Here is a 26,509-nt window from a genome sequence, read left to right as displayed (position 1 = left end):
TTCATTCTATGATACAGTTAAAACTTAAAATTGAAATGGAACATTTAAAGTATACAGAATTGATGATTGTTTGTAATTTTAAATAATGTTCCTCATCTTCCTAAGTTAAGTTAACCAGTAGTACAAATTAGGCAAGTTGCCAAACTGATTCTTTGTTTTTCTTAATAACATACTTCAGGGGAAAAAAAAAACATTAAAAGAGAACAATTTTACAAAATAAGTGAATAATTTACATGTATATTTACCTGTATCAAAAATATTCTGTAAAGATGGAAATAAAGTTTTATTCTATGCAAGATAATGATATTAGTGATACAAAATAATAGATGTTCTTAATTTTCTTGGATTATATATGCGTTATTATATCAATATCAGTATTTCTTTTAAGTCAGAGGACATGATATTTTAAATCTTTAGTCTCATTAGTTACAGAATGGGTGCATTGAAGGTCTAGAGCAGTGGTTCTCAGCCTTGGCTGCACATTAGAATCACCTGGGAATCTATTTAAAATCCTGATTTCTGGGCCTCATCCTCCAGAAATTCTGTTTCTTTGTGATGGGGTGGGGCCACAACATTAGTAACAAAGAAACAGAATTTCCGGAGAATGAGGTCCAGAAATCAGGATTTTACAAAGATTCTCAGGTGATTCTAATGTGCAGCCAACGTTGAGAACCACTGGGCTAGAGCTTAATGGAAATGCAACATTGAGTGGGAGGACATAAGGGATAAATGGAGAGAACAAAAAAGCACTTAGAGTAGAACATGATACCGTTGTTTCCCCCGGGACTCATGGTATATGCTGCCTATTCATTTTTTTTTTAATGTGGAAAAATCTATAACATAAAATTTACCATTTACTCATTTTTCACATTAAGTATATTTACATTGTTGTTCAACCATCATCACTATTTCCAGACCTTTTCATCACCCCAAACAGAAACAATATACTTGTTCAGCAGTTACTCCCAATTTCCCTCTGTCCCCAGGCCCTTGTAACCTCTATTCTACTCTAAGAATTTGTCTCTTTTAGATACCATATGTATGTGGAATCATGCAATATTTGTCCTTTTGTTTCTATCATCCTTGGTTCATGCATGCTTTGGCATGTATCAAAACTTCATTTTTGGCCGGATAATATCTCTTTGGATATATACCACATTTGATTAATTTATATGTCGGTAGACAAACCTATTATTCTGGCTATTGAATAATGATGATGTGAACATTTGTGTACAAGTATCTGTTTGAGACCCACAGCAACTGTTTTCAGTTCTTTTTGGTATATACCTAAGGATGGAATTGTTTGGTCGTATAGTAATCGCTAGTTTGTTTTTTTTAATCTTGAGTGTTGAAAAGTAAGTAATTCTGTTTGATTTCCGAGAAACCACCAATATGTAAACACTCTGGTCTTATATATTTATGCCCCCTCCCCTTTGTACTATTGTTTTAATATATTAAATCTTTGTACATTGCATGCTCATCAACATAGATTTATAATTATTATTTTATGCATTTGATTTCTAAATTATACAGAAAGAAGTACAGGAGTTATAAATCGAAAGTACAATAACATTGGATTTTATATTTACCTATGTAGTTACCTTTATAATCACTTTTTATTTCTTTTTATGTCTTTGATTTGTTGTTTAGTGTTCTTTCATTTCTGCTTATAGGGCCTCCTTTAGTATTTCTTGCAGGACAGAATTACTAACAATAAATTATCTGTTTTAAGTTTTATTTTGTTAATTTGGGATTGTTGTAGTTTCTCCTTTATTTTTGAAGGACAGTGTATTTTCTGGATATGGAATTCTTGGTTGGAAGTTTTAATTTTTTTTTATTTTAGGACTTCAAATACGTTGTTCCCCTACGTTTCGGCTCCCATGGACCAAATTAGATATTAATTTTATTGGCAATCCCTTGAATGTAACAATTTATTTCCCTCTTACTGCTTTAAAAATTATTTTTCTTTATTTCTGACCACTTGATTAGAAAGCATCTAGTGTGAACCTGTTGGATATTCTGCTTATAGTTGATGAGCTTCTTGGATGTGTATATTTAATGTTTCATCAGATTTGGGGATATTTTTTTCTGTCCGTTTCCTTTTTTCCTGGGAATCCTGTGATGCACATATTCGTATGCTTGATGGTATCCCACCCATCCCTCAGGCTCTGTTTATTTTTCTTTATTCTTTTTTCTTTCTGCTCCTCAAACTGGATCTTTTTAATTTCCTTATCTTCACATCACTAATCCTTTCTTCTGTATGCTCCAATCTGCTGTTGAATCCCTTAAGTTAATTTTTCATTTCAGTTACTGTATTTGTCACCTCCAGAATTTGTTTGATTTCTTTTTATAACTTCTGTCTTTATTGATATTCTCATTCCATTCACACATTATTTTCCTGATTTCTTTAATTATTTGTGCATAGTTTCTTTTAGCGCATTGAGTATATTCGATTTAAGACAGTTGATTTAAACTTTTTGACTAGTAACTCCAAAGTCTGAGCTTCTTCAGGGGGAGTTTCTGTCAAATTCTTTTTTCCTGAGCATAGGCAATTCTTTTCTGGTTGTTTTTTGGTTTTGTTTTGCATACTTTGTAATTTTTGTTGTTGTTCAGAACTGGCATTTGATTTGAGTCTATTATAACCTGGAAATCTGATTCTTTCACTCCTTACAGACAGCTTATTTTTATTTGCTAAGGTCTATAGACATTTGTGACTTTTCTAAACACTTTTTGCAAAGTGTACTTTCCTTGTGTGTGGTCACTGAAGTTTGGGTTTTATTATCACTGGTGTCAGCCAGTGATCTGATTCCAAATTGCAGCGGAATTGTTTCTGTCTATTCAGATCTTCTGATTGATGCCAGTAGTGAAAGCTGCTGCAACCCAAAACGGTAGAAACCAAGGCAAACATTTTCACTGTTCCTTCAGGGAATTGCCAAGCCAACCAAAATGTATAGCTTCAAATTTTAGAGAACGAAGCCCTCCTGCCTACCCTGGCATCAGCCAGCTCCTACAGGAACTATCCTCACAGTGATGCTGAGGAATGGAAAATGGTACCTGTTTTGTACATGTCATTCTCGTAACAGAGAACAGCAGTGACTTTCTTCATGAAACACTTACCTTGTTGTAAATATTCACTCAGGTGCCAGAGTTCTGAAATAGTTTATTTAAATCACTCTTTCTAGCTCAGTGGTGGCGTTGCTGAAGGACGAATCCCTGGAACTTCCTTCTCTGCCAATCTGTGTCAATCCTTACCTTCTTAATTCTTTGTTTCTTACTTTTTTCCTTTTCATATGTCTTTGGAAATCCCACACAAGTTCCCAATAGGTTGGTTGCAGGCTAATGCAATAATAATTAGAATTGTACCAAAGTCCAAAATAAACCAGGTTGACAAGAATTAATCAATTGTGAGTCTCTTATGAGTCAGACTTTAGCATGCATCAGACTTCATCACTTTGATTGAGTCTTCATTAAAGTGGAATGCATTATGTATTTAAATATAGAATTGTGAATAATGGGAGATTATTTTTACAGGTTTACTGTGGGTTTATAAGACTGAAAGTGATTCCAAATTTTGCCAGTTATGAAGAGTGCACTTGGTTTATTATTGTTTTTGCACATGATTTAATGTCTTCATAGTATTTTTGTTAATTATTATGATAGAAAATAAAGCTTAAAAATCATGTTATAGATTTAAGACCCCGAAAGTTGCTCAGTTTAATGCTATGTGATGTCATTTATTGTTATATGATCTTTTTATTTAACTTTTATATTTAGTGCATAGTAACTATATATATTCACATTAAATTATAGTTGTTGTTTTTTTGTTAAGTTATTTTAGGAAGAGGGGTGGAAACTGGTACTATAACAGAACCACAATCAAAAATGTATCTATTCTATTTTATCACTTTTTCAGTTGTTAGTGCATGTTTAATAATTCTAATAAAATACTAAACATTTATACTTTTATTTTTTTAGAACCTTGTTAAATATCTTCCAGAGCAGAAGGTTCTCAATGAATTAGCGCAGCTGAAGAATGAGTATGATGACCTTTGTGAGCCTGAACAATTTGGAGCTGTGGTACGTATCTAGCACAAGGGCTCACAAACTCAACTTGGAGGTAACACTTATCAGAAAGATTGAAAAGAAAGACAGTTCAGTTGTGGACTTTTGTTTTACTATATAGCTACATAATTAATATAATATTGGCTATCAGGCAAAAAAACCAAACAAACAAACAAAAAAAAAACAACCAAAAAACCCCCAAACAAACAACCCTCCTTATTTGTTATTTGTCATGGCATTGAAAAATAAAGAAATTAATATTTATTTTCTTTAAACATTTAATTATTTTAATTGTTTCTAGAGAGAAGAAGGAAGAGAATGAGAGAGAGAAATGTAGATGTGATAGAAAAACACAGATCAATTGCCTCCTATACGGAACCCAAGCAACCCAACCGGGGATCCGACCCACAGCCTGGTTATGTGCCCTGACTGGGAATCAAACCTGCAACCATTTGTCTATGGGACAATGCTCCAACCAACTGAGCCACACTGGACAGGAATTAATATTTATATCTTATAAAATATTTCAAAATATCTCATAGGAACTACTCCATACCAGTTCTGCTATTTAATTAGTATATGAAAAATAGTATATGTATAATTATATTGGATTTTTTTTTCTATTTGGATCTTAATGATAGAATTTTGCAAAACCCCCCCCCCCAAATTTAGGCTAATAAAAAGGGTACTAATTACATAGTTAACAACATTCTGGACTTTTTTGTGGTGGTATATATTATGTCAGAAAAAGCACAAGAATTTTTAGATTTCCTATAGAGTGTCATTAATTCACTAAAGGTTTTAAATACACTGTTTCAAGTGGAAAAAGAATCTCCTAAATACACATCATGCTTTAGTGAGGTTAAATCACTATTGAAATGTGTTATGTTTACTTATCCCTTCTTTATTTTAAGGGCTACAAATGATGGATAGGTATACATTATGTATTAAAGAATACAGTTATATGTTTTAAGTACTCCCCAAATATGCTATTCAAATAATTGCCACCAAAAAAAGGTAGGAAAGAGGGCATAATGATTTATTTAATTTCTCAGAGGAAGAGCTGTTTTTGATTTAGATGCACAATACAAGTTTGTTGGCTATAGGATTAAGCAGTTCTAGTACAGCTGCCAGCTTTCCCCTGCTCCCTGAACAGTTTCCATCTGCCTGCGAAGACTTCAAATTACCATCAGATCTAATAGCCCAACACAGTGTCAGCTTCATCCAAAATATTTTATAACCCTTTTAATAGTCATATATCTGAATTGATCCGATTTGGTACTTTGCAATTTAAAAATCCTGTTTAAAGTCTCAATGTGATAGATGGGACAGAGAATGTTTCTTTTGAACATGTGCATTAACTGCTTGCCCTTATTTAGAGTTTATTAATTCTCAGATATGGTATTGCATACACTGATCTAGGAGGATTCTTTCAAATCTTTGGAAAGCAAATCAGGACTCTATATTTGGGATGGGATAGAGCATGTAAATGTGCCTGAGGAAGATATTTCTCTCCTTTTTGATTTAGGTAAATTAATCTGACCTGGCTAAATATTATTTATTAAATAGCAGCACTTTAGTGCAGTATTAAATACTGAAGTTTTCTAGACCAAAGTTCATACTTAAAACCTAAGCTGCTTGAATTCTTATTGTAATTGAAGCTAGGCTGTGTACCATCTGAGAATTCAGCTGTGTCAGATGGTGATGAGTTTTACAGTAGGTACACCACACAATTTCTCTGAAGCCATTTTTTTTCGGAATGTAGTTTATCTTGGAAGATGTATTAGTTTTCCAAGCAAGTCCTTCAAGAGGCATATCCTTGGTACCACACTGCTAAAATGAAGTTTGGGGACATAAAAAGCAATATACCTTCTGAACTTAAAGCAAAATAGAAAATGGAAGAGATTTCTTGTTTATGCACCTTACCCAAATAATCATTGCGCTGTGTACACGAAGTCACCTGGTCCTGTTATTTACTCTCCCCGTGCATAGCTACATGTCTGGAGGGAAAAACATCAAGGACATTACAAAGTAGTTTGTGCTATGGGAATTTTCTAAGGCAGTATCAATCAGTATTTGCCAAATAAAGTCTAGATCATCTATATATATAAAAAGCCAGTGACCCGAATGCTGTAACGACCAGTTGCTATTACGCCCACTATGGCCAGCCAACCAGCCTTATCGGGGGTGGGGCCAAACCCTCGTGGCCTTTCCCCCAGCCAGCCCTGCCCCTGATAGGCCCCCACCACCCTGATCGGCCCACAGCCCCTCCCTCCAGCTGGCTCCACCCCTGATTGCCCCCCTTACACCAATAGGGGAGAGGACCAGCAGCAAACCTCCTGCAGCCCCTCCTCTTGCCCGGCCCCAACCCAGATTGGCCCTCCCACCCCAATCAGGGGCAGGGCTGGCAAGCCAACTGCCTGAGGCCACTCCCCCTGGCCAGCACCATCCCCAATGGGCCCCACCACCCCATCAGCCCGTGGCCCCTCCCCCCACTCATCTCTGCCCTTGGTCAGCCCCCCCTACACCAATCGGGAGTGGGGTTGGCTTGCCAACCTCCCATGGCTGCTGATCCCCAATAGACCCTCCCACCCCATTTGGGGGAGCGGCCGGCTGGCCCACCATGCATGAATTCGTGCACTGGGCCTCTAGTCTTATATATTGTAAAAGGTATTTGAGATAATATTATGCCTCAGTCTTTTAAGCATGTATGCTTGGCAGTGATTAGGACAAGTCTTATATACAGTAGACAACTGATAAATGCTTATTAAATTGAATTATAGGACAATTATTAATCCCAAGTGGAAGCTTGCGATTGAAAATAGCATATTTTAGATCTATAAAAGTGAAAATTATGTTAAAATATATTTCTCCTGGTCTGTGCCAAAATTCAATTCACTTCTGTGTGGCTATACCCAAATACCCTTTAACCATCCAATTTGATCAAAAAGCTACATTTAGGACAACTTTGGAAATGTGTAGAATCATCTGCACTAATGAGAAGAGAGGCTTTTGATCTCTTCCCCCATGAAAGCGATTAGCGTAGTCTTCTTAGAATCTCTAGTCATTTTACGACATCTGTATCAAAAACCTTCAGTGTCCCCCAGAATTTACAGAATAAAACCCACTCTCCTTAGCATTCTCATCCCACCTCTTACTCTCTGGCTTTATATCTCCCTGTTCTCTTTGGCGCACTCACTGAATTGGTGTCTTTATGACATTTTAGCTTTTACCTCAGCAGGGCTCTCATTGCCATTTCAGCAGTTATTTTACTTGTTTCTATTCAGTGGTCTTTCATTTTTTATAGCAGCTCTATCATTTCTTACCTGCCCTCCTCAAGTCTTCTCCCTCCCCTCCGCATTCTTTTCACTTACTACAAGCAACCTAATCTCTTCCATGCACTTTGGCTTCAGAGCCTCCAATATCTCTTCTCCCTACAATATTATCTCTACCTATGATGTCTTTTATTGACTTACTAGAGGCCCAGTGCATGAGATTTGCACACAAGTAGGGTCCCTAGCAGATGCTGGCTGCTGGCTGGGGCTTCCCATCCCAGGCTGCCGGCTGCCAGCTGGGGCCTTCCTTCATCCTGTGCCGCCCCCTGGTGGTCAGCACAATGTCCTAGCGAGTGATCAAACTCCAGGTCGGTTGAACTCTGGAGGGGACACTTTGCATATTAGGCTTTAATATATATAGATTCTCTATCAAACCTCAGAAAGAGGGATATTTTATTTACTGTGACTACTATTGTTGTTATTAGCGATAGAAACAAAATGTATTGAGGAGTTAGTGTAAGAGACCACACTAGGCAAATTTTGCATAGCATCTCACAACTTCCTCACAACCCTATGAGATTCGTACTATTATTAACTCCACATTATGGATGATGAAACAGGCCAAGTAAGGCTGCGAAGCTTGTCCAAGGTTACACAGTAAGTAGTAGATTCGTAATTCAAACCTAGGAATCCTGACTTCATAGACAGAGCTTTTAACCACTGTGCTGTACTGGTGTTTGTGTGTGTCATTTGTGCATGTGTGTGAGTTTCTCTGCTAAGTGCTAATTTCCTTATCTCTGCTTGGGGCATTATTATCCCCTGACTACTTTAGTTCTCTTGTTCTGTTGCCTGTTCAGTTTTTCAGTTTCCACCCTACTTTTCTCTCCAGAAAAAATATATATATATATTCTTCAGTCACTCAGAACCAGAAAATGAATGAATGGATAGCTGGATACATGTTTGAATAAAAATCCTTCATTGGCCCCAACGGTCCCTGATACCTACTTCCCCCTCTCCATTTCCTAGCACCAGGTTTTTTTTTCAAAGTTTAGCTCCTTTGACTCTCTACTTCCTTACCTTCGATGAACAGCATCAGAATTCTACCTTAAATAATGCACTGAAACAGATCTATGAGAGTTCCTTCATTGCCTCCTAATTTCATCAGATCCACTCACTTCTCTCTCTATCTGTGTAATAATTTACCACTGTAGGCCAAGCCAGCATCATCATTGCCTTTAACCATTATGATATACTTTTAGCCTGTTTTCCTGCTTGCAATTTTGCGCTTCTCCAAATCAGTCTCAGCAAAGCTGTCGATGTGACATTTTTAGAATGCATTTTTGTTGTATCTTCATACTATTTATGTGCTTAACGCGTCGGTGATTTGGATGGCACTCAGGCTACAATATGAACTCCTTATCCCAACTTACCACCTCTCCTACTTTTATCTCCTGCTGTTCGCTTTCTTGCTCATTATGCCTCAGCCACGTTGTATTTCTCACTTTTTAAAACTTACCTGCTCTTTCCTGCCTCTGGCCCGGTTATGCATGCTGCTCCCTGATACTCCCACTCCCTGCCTGCCTCTCTCCTGCTTATTCTTCGAGGGAGTCTCAGCTTAAATCTCATTCTCCAGGTGACACCTTCATTTGCCTATCAATCAAAATTAGGCCTCCCTATTAAATTCTCTCACAGCACGGGCTTTCTTTTCCTTTCTAGAAATTATGGTTTTTAATTAAATGTTTATTTGCAAGGTTTTTTAATTTAATGTCTATAAACCCCTACTAGATTGCAATTTCTTCAAGTGCATGTGTCATGTTAATTTTATTCACGTGATATGTACTTAAATGTTTCCTGAATGTATTAGTATGAAGGCAAATTCAAGTGGACTCCTTTCAGGCCTAATTCCTTATCCTTGTGGCCCTTCAGCCTCCTTGATTGTAAACTTTTCTTTCCTTGCATTTTCTAACAATAAATACTCTTTCTTGATTTTATTTATATAACCCTTGGCAGTGCCCTGTAGAGTTTGCATTTTTATATATTTTCCTGGGTGATAAAAACAGAATCTCATGAGTTACGAATATGCCAGAAGTGAGCTTACTCCTGCAAGATTCATAAAATCATTATCAAACGAACAAACAAAAACAAATAAAATTGGTAACACTGGGGGGAATATGGTTTTGACTTTTTGAAAGAAATAAACATATCTGAGACAGGGACAGGGCTGCTAAGCTTTCTCTAAACTTTTTAGGATTTTCTTAGCGGCCACATCATTGGGTTTCTTGTATTCACATGTATAAAGTTAAAAAGAAACCCCCAGAAAAGAGACAAAGAAAAAAGAAACAAACAACCTAGGGACCTTTCCTCTGTCTAGAGGTAGACCTCCTGGTAAGAGGGCTATGCTAGTTCCCACACCTTCTATGATCAATAATTCTTTTCTTTAGGGGGCTAGATTGACTGCATAGCTCCCCACTGGTACATCACTGTAATTGTGCTGTACCTTTACTGGGGGAAAAAGCACAGATCTTTGAAAGCTCTGCCTGTTAGAACCCCCAGCAGGAGCTCTTAGACTCTTCGCAGTGTGTTTGTGGCTCAGCTGTTCTCCAACCTCAGAGCTATGGAAATTCCCACTTGTGTTGCACTGAGGATAGAGACCCATACTGTGTGTATCTATTAAACTAACACATCTTCTGAGAAAAAGAAGGCAATAATTAGTTCTCTTCGTAATCGGTATTTTGTTTCTCTGACTTCAAAATTACCCACATTTTTTCAATTAAAATATTGTAAAGCTATAATCTAACAAAAAGATGTTAAGATAGCCTTGTGCATAAAAGCACAGATTATGTGATATTGCTGACAGTGCACTTCATTTTCTTTTTTTCTCTTTCCACACAACTACATGAAGAAGGATGAGTGGATTTGTTCCTATAGATGGAAGTGCAACTATAAAGTCTCTGTGCTTTTTAATTTTTTTAAGCCCCATAAGAGCTTATGAGCTCTATTCAAGATAGCTTAACCAGGTGAAAAGGAAATTCTTAAAAGCTTTCTTTTCCTCCTGCATATCATCAAAGGCAATTATTTTGGATGGAAAATTGTAGCTCCTCTGTTCCACTAATATTAAATCATTATTCAGGTTTGCATATTCATTGGGAAAATCACGTTTTTCTTTATTTTATCTGCATTCATTCAGAGTGTTCAGCATTTTGATATGTAATGCCTTGATTGTTTCTATTTTCATTCTTTCTGTCAATGTGAATGCTTGCTCTTACTTCTAGATGTGCATTCATTTTATCTGAGAAAAAGCTGGTTTAATAACTTTGAGATCAGGCGAAGAAAACTCGCCATGATTCATTCTCAAATCCATGCATTTATATTCTTGTTCATGTCATTAATTTCTCATAATAATCCATTTGTGACAGGATTAGCTTATTTCCATCAGCTTTTGCAATAAAAATAAAGTTAAAAAACATCTGAAAACTGAATATTCATATTAAGTCTATGGATGTCAATCAGTTTTGCTATTGATTGCATTTCATTAAATTGAAAAAAAAATCAAATATTAACCCCTTCCTCCCTATGGCAGTAACCCCTAATATGACAGCGTAGCAGCACAGTAGATGTGTGCATGGTCGTTCTTGGCCTCAAACAGCTGTTTTCAGAAGGATGTTTTGAAAGTTTTTGCTCAAATTCTTAATATGATTTTTCTGAGTTTACAGTGTCTTTTGGGATAGACATTGTTACTGTGTTCTGTTCCAGATCAGGCAAGTAGATGTTTGTTGATGCATAATTTCCACATATCACTATCTTTGGGGAAAATATTCTTTATCAGCACATCATTATTTTTCTGGTATAGAGTCAGTTTTCAACACTCTATTTTTCTAAAGCCTCATTTTACAGATTAACTATTGCCCTTATCTCACTTGACATGTAATACACAGACATTTGCTGTTGACTCCAGAGAGCAGGCATGTTAGTATTAATTATTTTGTCCAGGCCAGGTGCTAGGTGTACTGCAGGAAGTGCAGCAAAGAGTAGAAGAAATCCTACCTTCGAGGAGGTCTTATTAAAAGAGGGTAAGAAAATTATTGAGCAGAGAATCACAGATGTCCCTGCTTTAATCACAGATGCCTCTGCTTTATTTCCGTACTAACAGGAAGAATTTTGCTCCGTCATTGAGTATGGATCTCACAACTTTTATAGGCAGTTCTGCCTGCTGTATAACTTAAGTCCACCCATCTATGTGACTTCATTTTCATCACCTTTATTATAGTCACTGGTACAAAATTATTTTGTATATTCAATGTGCAGTGGGTCTAATATTTAACTATTTGGGAAAAACACATGTAACAAATGTATATTTGCTACAAATATATCTGTCAATTCTAATGAAGTCTTAACGTTATATTTTGAAGAGGCTAGAAGATCAGTTAGGCTCAGATATGACGGCAGTTGAGGTATGTCTCTTAGCAATGTAAAAGCAATAACAGAAATAACCTTAAACATAAGTGACACATGACTGCAGGAGTGGCTTGTAGCCATCTCCTCCCCCCTCACACATGACTTTTATACTTGGTGCCTCTTTACTTTCTCTCTGGATTCTTTTGGTCGTTTGGCAGTAGATCAATATTCAGCAGCTGTATAGGTAGTGAAGTGTATAAAATTCAAATTATATATAAACAAAACTGTGTCCAACTCTTTGGGGAAATAACCCACTTGTAGCGGCTCTCACTAAAGCTGTCAATGCACTTTTTTTTTAATATAGTGAAGATCAGATGAAGAAATGATAGCTGCTTGATGTGATTTGATAGACAAGTACCTCATAACCCAAATAAATCCCTACATAATGCAACACCATGGTCAGCATCCCTCAGCACTTCAAGGGATGAATTATAAAACAAAGCAATGCTGTGAGGGACCACAACTAAAAACAAACATACATTTCAGCTGAGTTTTTTGTTTTATTTACTTATATCACTTAGGCTCACTCAAGTGCTTTTATGAGACATGAGCCTTTTAATAATTGTATCGGTGGCTGGGGATGTTGCTCAGTGCTTTCTATGATTTCTAACCTTAGTTATCCAAGACATTTCCTTACACACCTAAATCCTTTAATGGAGATTCAACTGTTGTCTATCAGTGACTGTTCATAAAAATTCACACTTATGATTGTATCAAATTCTATTAGTACCATCAGTGTGTGCTGATTTGTTGCTTCTGTTAAGAGATGCACCCAACATAGTTTCACCTCCTTCATAGGGTCTTGATATTATAATAACACAGTTTCAGTGATAACATTTCTAATAGAAAGTATATTTTTCAACTGCCTAAAGGGAGCAGAGCACAATATTTGCAGTGAATTCAATATGTAATGAGCGCTGTTCTTCACCAAGCCTGAAAACACGCATTCCTTATTTATTTCTCCAGCCATTTTGAATACTTACTAATAGTGTCTCTGCCTCTAATCTCTGTTCCATCTGCTCATACATACTGTTCCCAATATGGCTTAGGAGGCAGTGTGGTGTAGTGGTTGAGAGTCTGGGTTCTGTGGCTTAACTGCCTCTGTTCAATTCTCGTGCTCCTCAGCATGTGATTTGACATTCTGCAAGTAACTTAGTATTTCTGTGCCTTATTTTCCTCATCTTTAGAATGAAGCTAATGCTAATCATCTTTTCCTAGTGTTGTTTTCAGAATCAAGTAACTACATATATAGAGAGTATGCATAACATATATATAACATATATAACATATATATGACATATCTATTTATAGAAAAGCCTAAGCAACCAAACGACCAGTCGACTGCTTGCTATGATGCGCACTGACCACTAGGGGGCAGATGTTCAATGCAGGAGCTGCCCCCTGGTGGTCTGTGTGCGCCCATAGCTAACCTCCCGCTGTTGGCTGACCTCCCGTGGCCCCTCCCCTTGGACAGCCAGCCACGATGGCCCCAATCAGAACCTCCCACAGCCCCTCCCCCTGGCCAACGTCCAGCAGCCCCAATCAGCTCCCATCGCCAGCCAGGCCAGGGGACCCAACCTGTGCACGAATTCATGCACCGGGCCTCTGGTATATAATAAAATACTATGTAAAAAAGCATCTTGCACAAAGTACTCAATAAATGTCAATCACTGTTATTATTGTTGGTACTATTATTATTAAAGTCCATTTTTGGTCATATTATTTCAGTTTGAAATGGATCATATCCATGCTCTTTGGGTTTGTTAGGCCAAGGATTGAAATACAAAGCTCTGAATGGATGGAAGTATGGAAGAAGCCCTGGCTGGTGTTCTGAGTGGTTAGAGTATTGGCCCTTGCATTGAAGGTTCATGGGTTCTATTCCTGGTCAAGGGCATGTGTGTGGGTTGCAGGTTCAATCCCCGGCCCCAGTCAGGGTGTGTGCATGAGGCAACCAATCGATGTGTCTCTCTCACATTAATGTTTCTCCTCTCCTCTTCTCTCTCCTCCCCTCCTCTCCTGTCTCCTCCTCTCCCCTCCCCTCTCCTCTTCCCTTTCCTTCCCTTCCCTTTCCTACTCTTCTCTCTCTCTCTCCCTACCTCTCCCTACCTCTCTCTCCCTTCCTCTCTCTCTGGAAATCAATGGAAAAATTATCCTTGGGTGAGGATTAACAACAACAAAAATATGAATGAAGACAAGTGGTATTAGAACTGAAGTAAGACTAAAAATCTACGTCAGCCTCAGGTTTAAATTCCTTGTTGATTAGGGACCAAGGCCCTCCTGGTGAGCTGGGTCCCAACAGCCCTATAAAGCATGGCCAGAAGGGCAGGTAGGTACATGCTGACTAGCACATGGGAAAAGTAGCTCTGACTTTTTTAACCATGAGGGACACTGAAAAACTACTCCCTAAATATCTAAAATGATACAAAACATACTTCTGTGCTAATTATGGTCAGTTACCAGTGAAAGGAAAGGAAAAATATAGAGGAATTTGGAGGCAGTGGTAGAGGCCTAAGTACAGGCAGAAAAAAAACATGGAAAAATTTAGGGAAATTCCCATAGAAACATGCATAAGGAGATTTACACTTCATATGGAGACATAGACTTTTATGTGGTTATCTTCTCATTTTGTGGCCTTTACATGGGCTCTTCAGGTACTTTTGTCTAAATTCTGCCACCAGTCTTATGCCTCATATATCCTTACCCTATCATAAACCTTTCTCACAACTATTCTTTCTACATCTTCCTTTTGGTCCCAGTTTGTTCGTTCTCTCTCTCTCTCTCTCTCTCTCTCTCTCTCTCTCTCTCTCTCTCACACTCTCTCACTCTCTCTTTCTCTTATTTGTTTATTATCCATTTGCATTCCTCTACTGTGAAACCTTCATTAAACATTGTAGTCATAAGAGCTTAAAATTTTCTATTCCTTCAGTGAACATCTTTAGCACTTAATTTCAGTTTACCCACCTAGAGCCATCTGCTGGTTTTATCACTAGCTGCAGTTTTCAAGTGACTGGATTATGAGTTTTAGGCTTTATTGGAACCTTTTTTGAGAAGATGGTATGTCTTATACCCAACATCTGAGCACTAAAGAAACAGTGTGATGATTTATTAATATTACCTTGATCATATAAAAAGGCTAGTGATAAGTGATAAGACCTATATCAGTGTAGTAATAGGCAGATATTCCCAGCATACTTTGATACATCCTATCTAATAAAAGAGAAACATGGTAATTAGCGTACGTCCGCTACCCTTCCCATTGGCTAATCAGGACGATATGCAAATTAACTGCCAGCCAAGATGGCTGCCGGCAGCCAGGCAGCTTGAAACTAACATGAGGCTTGCTTGCTTCAGTGACGGAGGAAACCAACGTTCCCCGCCTGCCCTGCCTGCCTCTGAGCCTGCAGTTTGAAACATTGTAACAAATATAGAAGCTAAACAAAACCCCAGAAACCTGCTTTCAGTGAGCCGGGATCTCAGAGCAGGAGTTCATACAGTGTTTCAATTATAGAACACAAACAAACCAGATACCTGCTTTCCCCAGCAGAGGCCTCAGAGCTGGAGCCAGAGCTAAAGCTGGCCCAGAATAAAAAGAAAAAGAAAAAAAGGAGCAGTTGGGAGCTTCAGTCACCCGCCAGCCTGAAAATAGCCCTCACCCCTCACCCAGACTGGCCAGACACCCCAGTGGGGACCCCCACCCTGAAGGATGTGTGACCAGCTGCAAACAGCAATCATCCCCTCACCCAGGCTTGCCAGGCACCCCAGTGGGGACCCCCACCCTGAAGGGTGTGTGACCGACCAGCTACAAACAGCCATCATCCCCACATCCAGGCTGGCCAGGCACCCCAGTGGGGACTCCCACCCTGATCCAGGACACTCTTCAGGGCAAACCAGCTGGCCCCCACCCATGCACCAGGCCTCTATCCTATATAGTAAAAGGGTAATATGCCTCCCAGCACCAGGATCAGCGGATCCACGAGGCCTCCTGGCACCAGGATCAGCATGACAGGGGGAAGCGCCCAAACCCCCTGATTGCCCTGCGGCTCTGTGTGTGACAGGGGGTGGGGCCACAACTGCCTGATCGGCCCTGCTCTGTGTGTGCTGGTGCGGCACCCCAACCCCCCCCCCCACGGGCCCTGCTGTGTGTGTGACGGGGTAGAGCCATAACCTCCCCATTGGCCCTGCCCTGAGTGTGACAGTGGCGGCGCCCCAAACCCCTGATCGGCCCTGCTCTGTGGGTGATAGAGGGCGGTGCCCCAACCCCCTGATCCGCCCTGCTCTGTGTGTGACATGGGGTGGTGCCCCAACTCCCCTATTGGCCCTACTCTGTGAGTGACAGGGGGGAGCTCCCCAACCCCCTGATTGACCCTGCTCTGTGTGTGACAGGGTACGGAACCCCAACCCCCCTGATGGGCCCTGCTCTGTGAGTGACAGGGGGCAGCGCCCTAACCCCCTGATTGACCCTGCTCTGTGCGTGACAGGGGGTGGCACCGCAACCTCCCCATTGACCCTGCCTTGAGCGTGACAGGGGGTGATGCTCCAACCCCCCAATCGGCCCTACCCTGAGTGTGACTGAGGGTGGCATCACAACCTCCCAATCCGCCCTGCTCTGTGCATGACAGGGGGCGGCGCCCCAACTCCCCAATCAGCCCTGCTCTGAGCCCGACCAGGGGCTGCACCTAAGGATTGGGCCTGCCCTCTGCCACCCGGGAGCAGGCCTAAGCCAGCATGTCATTATTTCCCGAGGGGTCCCAGACTGCAAGAGGGCACAGGCTGGGCTTAGGGACCCCCTCCCCGCGGAGTGCACAAATTTTTGTGCACCGGGCCTCTAGTCCTATATAATAAAACCCTAATATACAAATCAACCGAATGGCAGAACGACCTATGGAATGACTGGTCGCTATGACAAGCACTGACCACCAGGGGGCAGATGTTCAATGTAGGAGCTGCCCCCTGGTGGTCAGTGTGTTCTCACACAGGGAGCACTGCTTAGCCAGAAGTCAGGCTTATGGCTGGCGATCACAGTGGCAGTGGCAGGAGCCTCTCTCACCTCTGCTGCAGGTGGGTGGTAAGGAGTGAGGGGTCCCATATTCGGAGAGCCCCAGACTGAGAGAGGGATGTCTGACTGTCTCTAAGCTGGCAGGTGGACATCCTCTGAGGGGTCCTGGGATGCGAAAGGGTGCAGGCCAGGCTGAGGGACCCCCAGTGCATGAATTTTGTGCACTGGCCCTCTAGTTTTTCTATAAAATCATGAAAGCATATAGGGGGATTGGTAGAAGGCAAAGGTTAATCTTTGGTGAGGCAGACACCATGGTTAATGGGCAAGTTTATTTCAAAGAAGAAAAATGATGGACTATGCCTTGCTTCCATATTAGAGCAGATGTGGCCTATTCAACAGCTCATTTGATGCTTTTGAAGGGTACTTTGTGGTTTAAGGTTGCACATTTTTTTCCTGTTAGCTACAGATATCTTAGTGCCTAAACTGTGGCCAGGAATTTATATTCAAGAAACTAAGCTACATGTGCAGAAAATAAATATAATTAGGATTGTTAATAATTTACTTTCATTGTGTGTGTGCATGTGTATGTTCATGTGCATCTACTTTTCCCTCACCTCTCTCCCAGAATTTATTTGTGAGTGAAAACTCATTAAATGACTTGGAGTTATAGGTAGTTAAAGACTAAAAGAAGTTATTATCATAGCAGCTATACCAAAGGGAATAGAGAATATGTACCAGTACTATGACACAAATAATTAAAACCTAACTGGGAACGTTTTGAAGAAAACCAATATAGAATTCTTAAATAATGTACTGAAAAGTAAGTTCATGTGATTTTACCAAAACATAATTATTTAAAAACAACATTCTGTGAAATAGGTGAAATTCTTTAGACCATATATCAATATTTAATATATTTTGTGAACAGAAATCATAGGATTAAAAATTATTAAATGCTCTATCAGAGCTAGTCCTCTGATTTCAAACAGCATACTAATAGGTAATTTCTTAGGAAATGTGATTCCACTCATATTTTCTGTCATTATGTACATCTTTTATATGTGACCCAACTATTCACTCAACTCAATTTCATATTTGTAAGTTTTCATAGCTCACCTCAAGGACAGATTCTTGGCAGTTTAAATGCTATTGATGACTAATGATTATGCAATTAACATAAAGTTTAGCTTCAGTAATATTATCTTAATGCTCTGAGGATGATTTAATTTGTTTAAAACTGAACAGCTACTTTTTAAACTTTAATACAAATATTCTTTTGGAATGTTTAAGCCAAGCAAAAATAATATTTTTTAAACCTAGGGAGAACTCATTTTATGCAAAATTTTACAATATTGTCTAATTATCCCCACTAGAGAGAGAAATAACAGACTATTTCTTATCTTATAGATTAGCTCAGTGAAAATGTTGCGGCCTCGTCTCAATAGCATTCTTTTCAAGCTCACTTTTGAAGAACATGTAAACAACATCAAACCAAGCATCATAGCAGTAACTCTTGCTTGTGAAGAACTGAAGAAAAGTGAAAGCTTTAACAGACTTTTAGAGTTAGTTCTTTTGGTTGGAAACTACATGAACTCAGGCTCAAGAAATGCCCAGTCCTTGGGTTTTAAGATCAACTTCCTTTGTAAGGTAAGATAACATTTTTATTTATTACACTTTATAATACTAATTTACAAGTCTCCTCTATGAGGGGTCATTGTGAATAGCAGTAGTAAACAATCCAAAACATGTATGTTTTAAAAAGGGTGAATTTATGATATGTGAATTATATATCAATTAAAACAGATAAATAGCCCTCGCTGGTTTGGCTCAGTGGATAGAGTGTCGGCCTGCCCACTGAAGGGTCCCAGGTTTGATTCTGATCTAGGGCACATGCCCGGGTTATGGGCTCGATCCCCAGTAGGGGGTGTGCAGGAGGCAACCAATCAGTGATTCTCTCTCCTCATTGATGTTTCTATCTCTCCCTCTCCCTTCCTCTCTGAAATCAATAAAAATATAAGAAAACAAAACAAAAAACAGATAATCTGGCCGGTGTTGCTCAGTGGTTGAGCATTGACCTATGAACCAGGAAATCATGGTTCTAATCCCAATCAGGGCTCATGGGGGCTCAATCCCCAGTTGGGGGGTGTGCAGGAAGCAGCTGATTGGTGAATCTCTCTCATCATTGATATTTCTATCTATTTCTCCCTCTCCTCTCCTCTCTGAAATCAATAAATGTGTGTGTGTGTGTGTGTGTGTGTGTGTGTGTGTGTATATATATATATATATATATATATATATATATATATATATATATTTTATATAACAAATAAATTTTCAACTCCATTAAAATCTCAATGACTGTGCAAATTATTTTGTAAACTCTTTCTGATCAAATATTATTAGAGTTTGTAGATCAATAAAATTTGCTTTTGTAATATAGATGAAATCTTGAATTTCAATCTCTTTGTACTTATTTTATGCCTCTCCAAAAAGTATTTGAGGAATGAAATTCAGTGAATAGCCAGAAACATCTTAAATGTACTTTGCTTATTCTACTCTAAGAAAATAATACTCTTCATGGTTGAATAGTGTTGTGTTACTAAGCATATACTATGTATCTAGTGCATTTACAAAAAGTTTTAAGAAATCAAGTGATAATTGTCTTATTGTTTGGATTGGGCCATTACATAGTATTTTTGAGATTTTAATTCTTGTGAAAAGTAAACAAAGAAACAGAAGTGCAAAAGTGATTATGTATGTCCTTTTCTAGGCTAGAGCAAACCACCTTATTCAGAAAAGATCTGTCTGTTATAGAGAAAACTGAGCAGACTGAGGTGAAGGCCTGTAGAAAGCTAGAGATGAAAATAAATCTGAAAACAAGCAATCTATCTTTGACATCTCACTGTTCTTTCACCTTTTTTTCCTCTCACATCTGAAAACATTGCAGAATTTTGGTTAGTTCTTGAAGTATATTATAACGAGAATCCTAGATCTAGGAATGGATATAAATTTCTTTTCTATTCATGCATTAAATAGATGTGCATTACATATACATGGACAAGCATTTTAATATGTATCAAAAATGATTTGCTTCTGGTAGTTCTAACTCAGACATAAAGAATAGCATTTGTAGATAATAGGATATATAATGGAATTCTATCTTTTTGCTCCTGATTTATTTTTGAGGGATATAAGGGAAGAAAGAAAGGAAGACACCCAGAATGTTAAATTTGTCAAAAAAGGTCTTATTCCTTCTTCTTGTGATATTAGGGGACATGTGAAATTATTTTATAATGCCAGAGAGACTAAGGCAGTGCTTCTAGTAAACTGGAATAAATCATAGCCAGATTTTTAGGACAAAAGTAAATATTTAAGGCTTTTTCATTGTATTGCATATCATATATTCATAATAAAATAATCTCTTTCCAAGATGCTACTTGTTTAGAGTACATGCTATATGTACAGTGAGTGAATCTTAAAGTGTTCTTGGTTGATGATTATAGAAATATTAGAAGTTAAAAAAATATCATTGGCAATTTGTATTATATACCTATTTCAAATTTAATTCATATAAAATATTTGAAACAAACTCGTAAAATGTACCTCTTTAAGTGTCTTAATTTCACACTATTCAAGTTAATTACATGAACAGATTTTTTTAAGCAAGAATGAATAAGTCATTTATACACAGGAACAAAAGATGATATTAATCTCACAGAAGGATTTTACAGTTGCATCTTATATTTCGGAGAGAGGCTTTTTCCTGTCATCTCCCTGTCAAATACAAGTTCTTCCTCACAACGCTGCTCTGACATCTATCACTAGAGGGATGCTCAAAGGATTCAGCACAGAGATTTTTGCCAACTTCAAGTAAAATAAAAAATAATCTTGTGGGAAACACTATCATGTAGTAATAGGTGTTCTAAAAGAGAAAGAGGTGAATGTTTTAAAATGCACCCCCTATTTTTCAGTAGGATTTTTATCTTGTCATTAAGAAAGAGAAATATCATATATATGCATGATATCATGATATTCCCATAATGTCTAGGAACGTTCCTTGAATACAAAGGATTCTAAATAGATGTAAATGTATAAAATGACAGAAATTTACTGAAGTACATAGAAATAGCTTAAGTTTATAATCTGTTCGAAACTGAATTAACTAAGTACTGATGTGTGGTTAGCTAGAATTGCTGTTAAATTCCAGTTTTATTATAAAATACTACTTGATTGATTTTTCTTAGTGTTATTTTTTTTCTTAAAAAATAGTGTAGGGAACTTTCTTTGTAGAGTACTGATTAGGCTTTAAATATACCATTCAACCACCTAAATTATTCTAATGGTAATTTTCTTTCTCAGTGAATTTAAAACTGCAATTCAACGTTTTTCACAAGAAGCTATAGAGTATGCTAAAATATTCACCTAGCTACAAAGGAGCCAGTTAAACTTATTAGATGTATCTTGTAGTACAGTCATATTAAAAATTCAGATGGCCACAGTTGGCTCCTGCAATATTTGGGAAGAGAAGGAAAACAGAGGGGTTAACCTAAATGTCAAATATCACTAAAGGGTATCATTACTCTAAGTACTACCCTCACCAGGAAATGTTTTGTTAATTTTCAGCAGTGAATTATCACTTTGTGAGTCACCAAACTAGGGGGCTGAATTGTAATAAAAATCATTTCCATGCAGATGAGGTCCCAGTGTTAGCTTGGCCTATGCTTGCCTGTTGGTTATTAACATTCTAACCAATAGCAATGTTGCACCAACATTGTTTATGTTTTCAGCTTATAATAACATATAATCTGCATAAAAACAGAACATTTAAAAATACTCAGCACTCCCTAGGCACTAAGCTTTGTGGGTACTATATCAGACAGGGTTCTTTGTTTGCAAGCAACAGAAAGTGACTCTGCCTGATATAAGAAAAAAAAATGGAATTTAATGGGAGGGTATAAGGTAGCTAAGTCAGAAACTGAACAAAGGGGGAAGAACTTGGCCTTTAAAAGAACAGAAACTATGGCAGCTTTGAGAATGCAAGGAGCAGGAATTAATCAAAAGTCTTTTCAGGAAGTTGTCTTTTGGGTGTATTAGCTCCAACCATTTTTCTCCTCCTCTCCCTATGTTTGATTCCAATTCTAATTAGAAAGAGAAACTAATTAGCCTAGTGTGCAGAACAAGAACACCCCTTGTCCAAGGGAGGGCAAAGGACCTTGATTGACAGTGCTACCAAGACTACCTGTGATGAAAAATTGGTCATGCCCCAAGGCCGCTGTTAACAAAGATAGGGATATCAAAGGCTGGAGGCAGATGAAGAGATATCAGGCAGGCTTGAACAAAGGTAAAACAAAAGAGCTGGTTGGTGCTCCAGGGGAGTACTAAGGTACAGCAGAGGAGATCTCAAGAAGCTTGTGGCACAGTAGAGTAGCCAGGAAATATACATAGAGAGTACTATGTAACGCCATAGAATACACTGTCAATGAATACAAAAATTAATGGGCAGTGAGATGACTCTGTGATTAGTGGGACTTCAGAGAAGGGAATAATTTTTTTTTTTTTTTATGAAGAGGATGGAGATAGGCAGTAAGGTAAGTTGGAAGAGAAGGATCTTGAAGAATAGGTAGAATTCAGTTATATGAAGAGAAGCCATACCCTTAAAATACAGGAGAACACTGGGCTCTGAACCTACATTTTTGCTTCCATTTTGATAATTGCTAGGCAAGTGTTCAAAGCTAAATCACTTTCTCTAACCAAACGTCAGTTTCCTCATCTATAAATAAGGAAGTACAGTGACCCTTATTTATTTTGATAGGGATGTTTCACAATCAAATAAAATGAACTTGGTCAGAGTTCTTTAAAAATTTTTAATATTAAATAAGTGCTGGTAGTTATTTTTAATGATAGTACACAACTAGGAATAATCACGTATTTGAGGATGAATGAGAAAGCCACACTGCCTGGAATATTGGTGGTATGTGTGTATATTGGAAACAAATGATAACATTGGGAGGTAGGTTTTGAAAAGAGTTATTTACACTCTAGTTTAGAAATCTTGCCTCCGTAACTATATAACTATATATATATGTATATATGTATATAACTATATATATACATGTATACATATGTATATATATGCATATCCTATCTAATAAAAGAGAAACATGGTAATTAGCGTACAACCGCTACCCTTCCCATTGGATAATCAGGGTGATATGCAAATTAACTGCCAGCCAAGATGGCTGCCGGCAGCCAGGCAGCTTGAAACTAACATGAGGCTTGCTTGCTTCAGTGATGGAGGAAACCAACGTTCCCCGCCTGCCTTGCCGGCCTCTGAGTCTGCAGTTTGAAACATTGTAACAAATATAGAAGCTAAATAAAACCCCAGAAACCTGCTTTCAGCCTGTTGGGATCTCAGAGCTGGAGTTATACATTGTTTCGATTATAGAACCCAACCAAACCAGATACCTGCTTTCAGCAGCAGAGGCCTCAGAGCTGGAGCCAGAGCTAAAGCTGACCCAGAATAAAAAAAAAAAAGAAAAAAAGGAGCAGTTGGGAGCTTCAGGCCTCAACCCCTCACCCAGAGTGGCCAGGCACCCCAGTGGGGACCCCCACCCTGAAGGGTGTGTGACCAGCTACAAACAGAAATCATCCCCTCACCCAGGCTGGCCAGGCACCCCAGTGGGGACCCCCACCCTGAAGGGTATGTGACCGGCTGCAAACAGCCATCATCCCCTCACCCAGGCTGGCCAGGCACCCCAGTGGGGACCCCTACCCTGATCCAGGACACCCTTCAGGGCAAACCAGCCAGCCCCACCCATCCACCAGGCCTCTATCCAATATAGTGAAAGGGTAATATGCCTCCCAGCACCAGGATCAGCAGAGCCGCGAGGCCTCCCGGCACCAGGATCAGCGTGACAGGGGGCAGCGCCCAAACCCCCTGATAGTGCTGCGGCTCTGTGTGTGACAGGGGGCGGGGCCACAACCTCCCTATCTGCTCTGTTCTATTCGTGACAGGGGAAGGCGCCCCAACCTCCTGATCAGCCCTACTCTGTGCCTGATACGGGGGAGCTCTCCAACCCCCTGATCGCCCTGCGGCTCTGTGTGTGACAGGGTGCGGCACCCCAACCCCGCCCCCCCCACGGGCCCTGCTCTGTGTGTGACAGGGTAGAGCCATAACCTCCCCATCGGCCCTGCCCTGGGTGTGACAGTGGCGGTGCCCCAATTCCCCTATCGGCCCTACTCTGTGCATGACAGGGGCGACCTCCCCAATCCCCTGATCGACCCTGCTCTGTGCGTAACAGGGGGGAGCTCCCCAACCTCCCTGATGGGCCCTGCTCTGTGCTTGACAGGGGGTGGGGTGGCGCCGCAACCTCCCCATGGACCCTGCCTTGAGTGTGACAGGGGGCGGTGCCCCAACCCCCCAATCGGCCCTACCCTGAGCGTGACTGAGGGTGGAATCGCACCCTCCCAATCCGCCCTGCTCTGTGCATGACAAGGAGCGGCACCCCAACTCCCCAATTGGCCCTGCTCTGAGCCCGACCAAGGGCTGCACCTAGGGATTTGGCCTGCCCTCTGCCACCCTGGAGCAGGCCTAAGCCAGCAGGGTGTTATCTCCCGAGGGGTCCCAGACTTTGAGAGGGCACAGGACAGGCTGAGGGCCCCCCCCTTCCCCCTGAGTGCACAAATTTTTGTGCACCGGGCCTCTAGTCTCCTAATAAAAGAGTAATATGCAAATTAACCGTCACATTGTGATAAAGATGGCGGTGCCCACAGCCAATAAGGAGGGAATATGCAAATTGATGTGACAAAGATGGCGGTGCTGGCCAGAGCCACAGAGCTCTCTTGTCAGGCTTGGCTTCCTGGGTCACTGGGGCCAGAGCCAGCAGACACATCCTGCATCCCTAGGTCCCCTCCTCTCATTTCTAGGAAATAAAATTTCCACTGTGCTCCCACCTTTTGGCACAACTCCTGCCTGCCACGGGCACCCTCTCCCCCAGTAGGCAGTGCCATGCGGCTCCCGGGCACCCGTCTTCCCATACCTTAGATGGACAAATGCGTGCACGCAAAGTCAGGAATTCAGGCCCCTGACATCAGCTTCCAGCTCTCAGGGCACTGCATAGGAGACTGAGGGGAGGGTGGGGGGATGGTGGGAAGGAAGGGGGGGCGAAGGCACCAACCAGCAGTTGCTTCAGCCCTGCCGAAGTTTCACTTTTTGTCTGTGGGTTCACTCCCAGGCCCTATGCGAGCTTTCCTGAGATATGTAGCTTTAGTGAGCAGGGGGATAGTTGGGCACTGCAAGGTAAGGGCTGGTTGCACGATCCGGGGCACAGGACATGCTGCGAGGCATGGGTCCAGGCCTGTCGGGGGCTGGGGACAATGGGAAGGGGGATGCCTGGGCACCTTCTCCTATGCCTTAGCCTCCATCTCCAGCCACCACCACCACTGCCCCGGCTGCCTCCTCCCAGAGGTATTGTTGCAAATCCTCCCTCCTTGCCCCACACCCTCTGCCCACGGGTGCCTCGGGAACCCCCAGCCTCCCCAGGCGCAAGCACCTCTTGGGTGGCAGCAGCACGGGGTGTGGAGTGTGTGCCCTGCCTGGGCAGAAGGGCCTGTGGTGCGGAAGTGCCAGCCACGGTGCAATCACGGGGTACACACCATTGAAGGAAGACCCCGAGTTTTTCAGGAAGCTCAGATCATGGTCTGGGCAGGGTTGGAGCCCTTCCCTGTGTGATCCCAGCCTGGGTCTTTCTGGGCGCCTAGGGTGCGGGGCCACACCCAGCTGCTTAGAGCTTTTGCAGAATCCTAGTTGTCACCGTGGAAGGGGCCAAGGAATCCAGTTATCCAAGCCCCCATTTTACAGTTGGGGCAACTGAGGTCCAGAGAGAGGGGCCTCCCCAGAAGTCAGTCACTAAAGGCTGAACTGTAACAAAAATAAATGTCTCCCAATTCCTAATTTCCATTCTCTAGCATTTTTCCAGCACTGACAGGCCAGCGGGTGGGGGTGGGGTGGGGAGGGCAGTTGGAGGTGATCAGGCCAGCAGTAGAGGGTGATCAGGCTGGCAGGCAGCGTGGTTAGGGGCGATCAGGCAGGCAGGCAGGCATGTGAGCAGTTAGGAGCCAGTGGTCCTGAATTGCGAGAGGGATGTCTGACTGCTAGTGTAAGATCAGGCCTAAGCCGGTAGTCTGACATCCCCCAAGGGGCCAGATTGGAGAGGGTGCAGGCCAGGCTGAGGGGAACCCCGCCCGCCCCCTGCATAAATTTCATGCACCGGGCCACTAGTATATATATGAAAATCATTCACAGCCAATTTCATAACTTATGAAGGCCCAAAACCTTTCTTCTTCTGACTTGAGTTAATATCCCCTGCACCTATCCTATGACTTTCTAGTCATTCTAGTTAGACAAAGAGACATAATAAATTTTAATTCAGCAGGATGACATGCTTTTGTACAGATATGAAATATGTCATACAAAGAACCTGAAGAAAACATTTAGGTTTACTTTAAAGCAAATTTTAGTTATTTTTAGGTCTACTAGGGGTAATATGATAATGTAATTGTGTTACTTTTTCCAAGATTATCATTTATATATAGTATATATGACATATTAAAGGCCTCATTTCCTGGAGGCCATTACATGGTAGAAGTGGCAGAATATTACCAGGATAACTCTAGTATAAAAAAGAAAGCATCCATCTTCACCATAGATTTTGTAAGATGG

The 26,509-nt window shown here is 40.5% G+C and overlaps 1 protein-coding gene across 5 annotated transcripts in view; it reads left to right on the top strand.

Moving 5' to 3' along the window:
- The window catches only part of DIAPH2 (diaphanous related formin 2), a 936,081-nt gene that overhangs the window by 439,315 nt on the left and 470,257 nt on the right, over positions 1-26,509 (top strand). For all 5 annotated transcript variants that reach the window (XM_059679396.1, XM_059679395.1, XM_059679394.1 and 2 more), the window contains 2 exons: positions 3,976-4,077; positions 18,196-18,435. In XM_059679396.1, the coding sequence (XP_059535379.1) occupies positions 3,976-4,077; positions 18,196-18,435 (342 nt within the window). The remainder of the gene's footprint in view (positions 1-3,975; positions 4,078-18,195; positions 18,436-26,509) is intronic.

The sequence above is a fragment of the Myotis daubentonii genome, chromosome X (genome assembly GCF_963259705.1).
Source record: "Myotis daubentonii chromosome X, mMyoDau2.1, whole genome shotgun sequence".
In the NCBI taxonomy this organism is placed as follows: Eukaryota; Metazoa; Chordata; class Mammalia; order Chiroptera; family Vespertilionidae; genus Myotis; species Myotis daubentonii.
The sequence above is the reverse complement of the archived record's forward strand: the minus strand, read 5'-3'. Positions and strand labels throughout refer to the sequence as shown.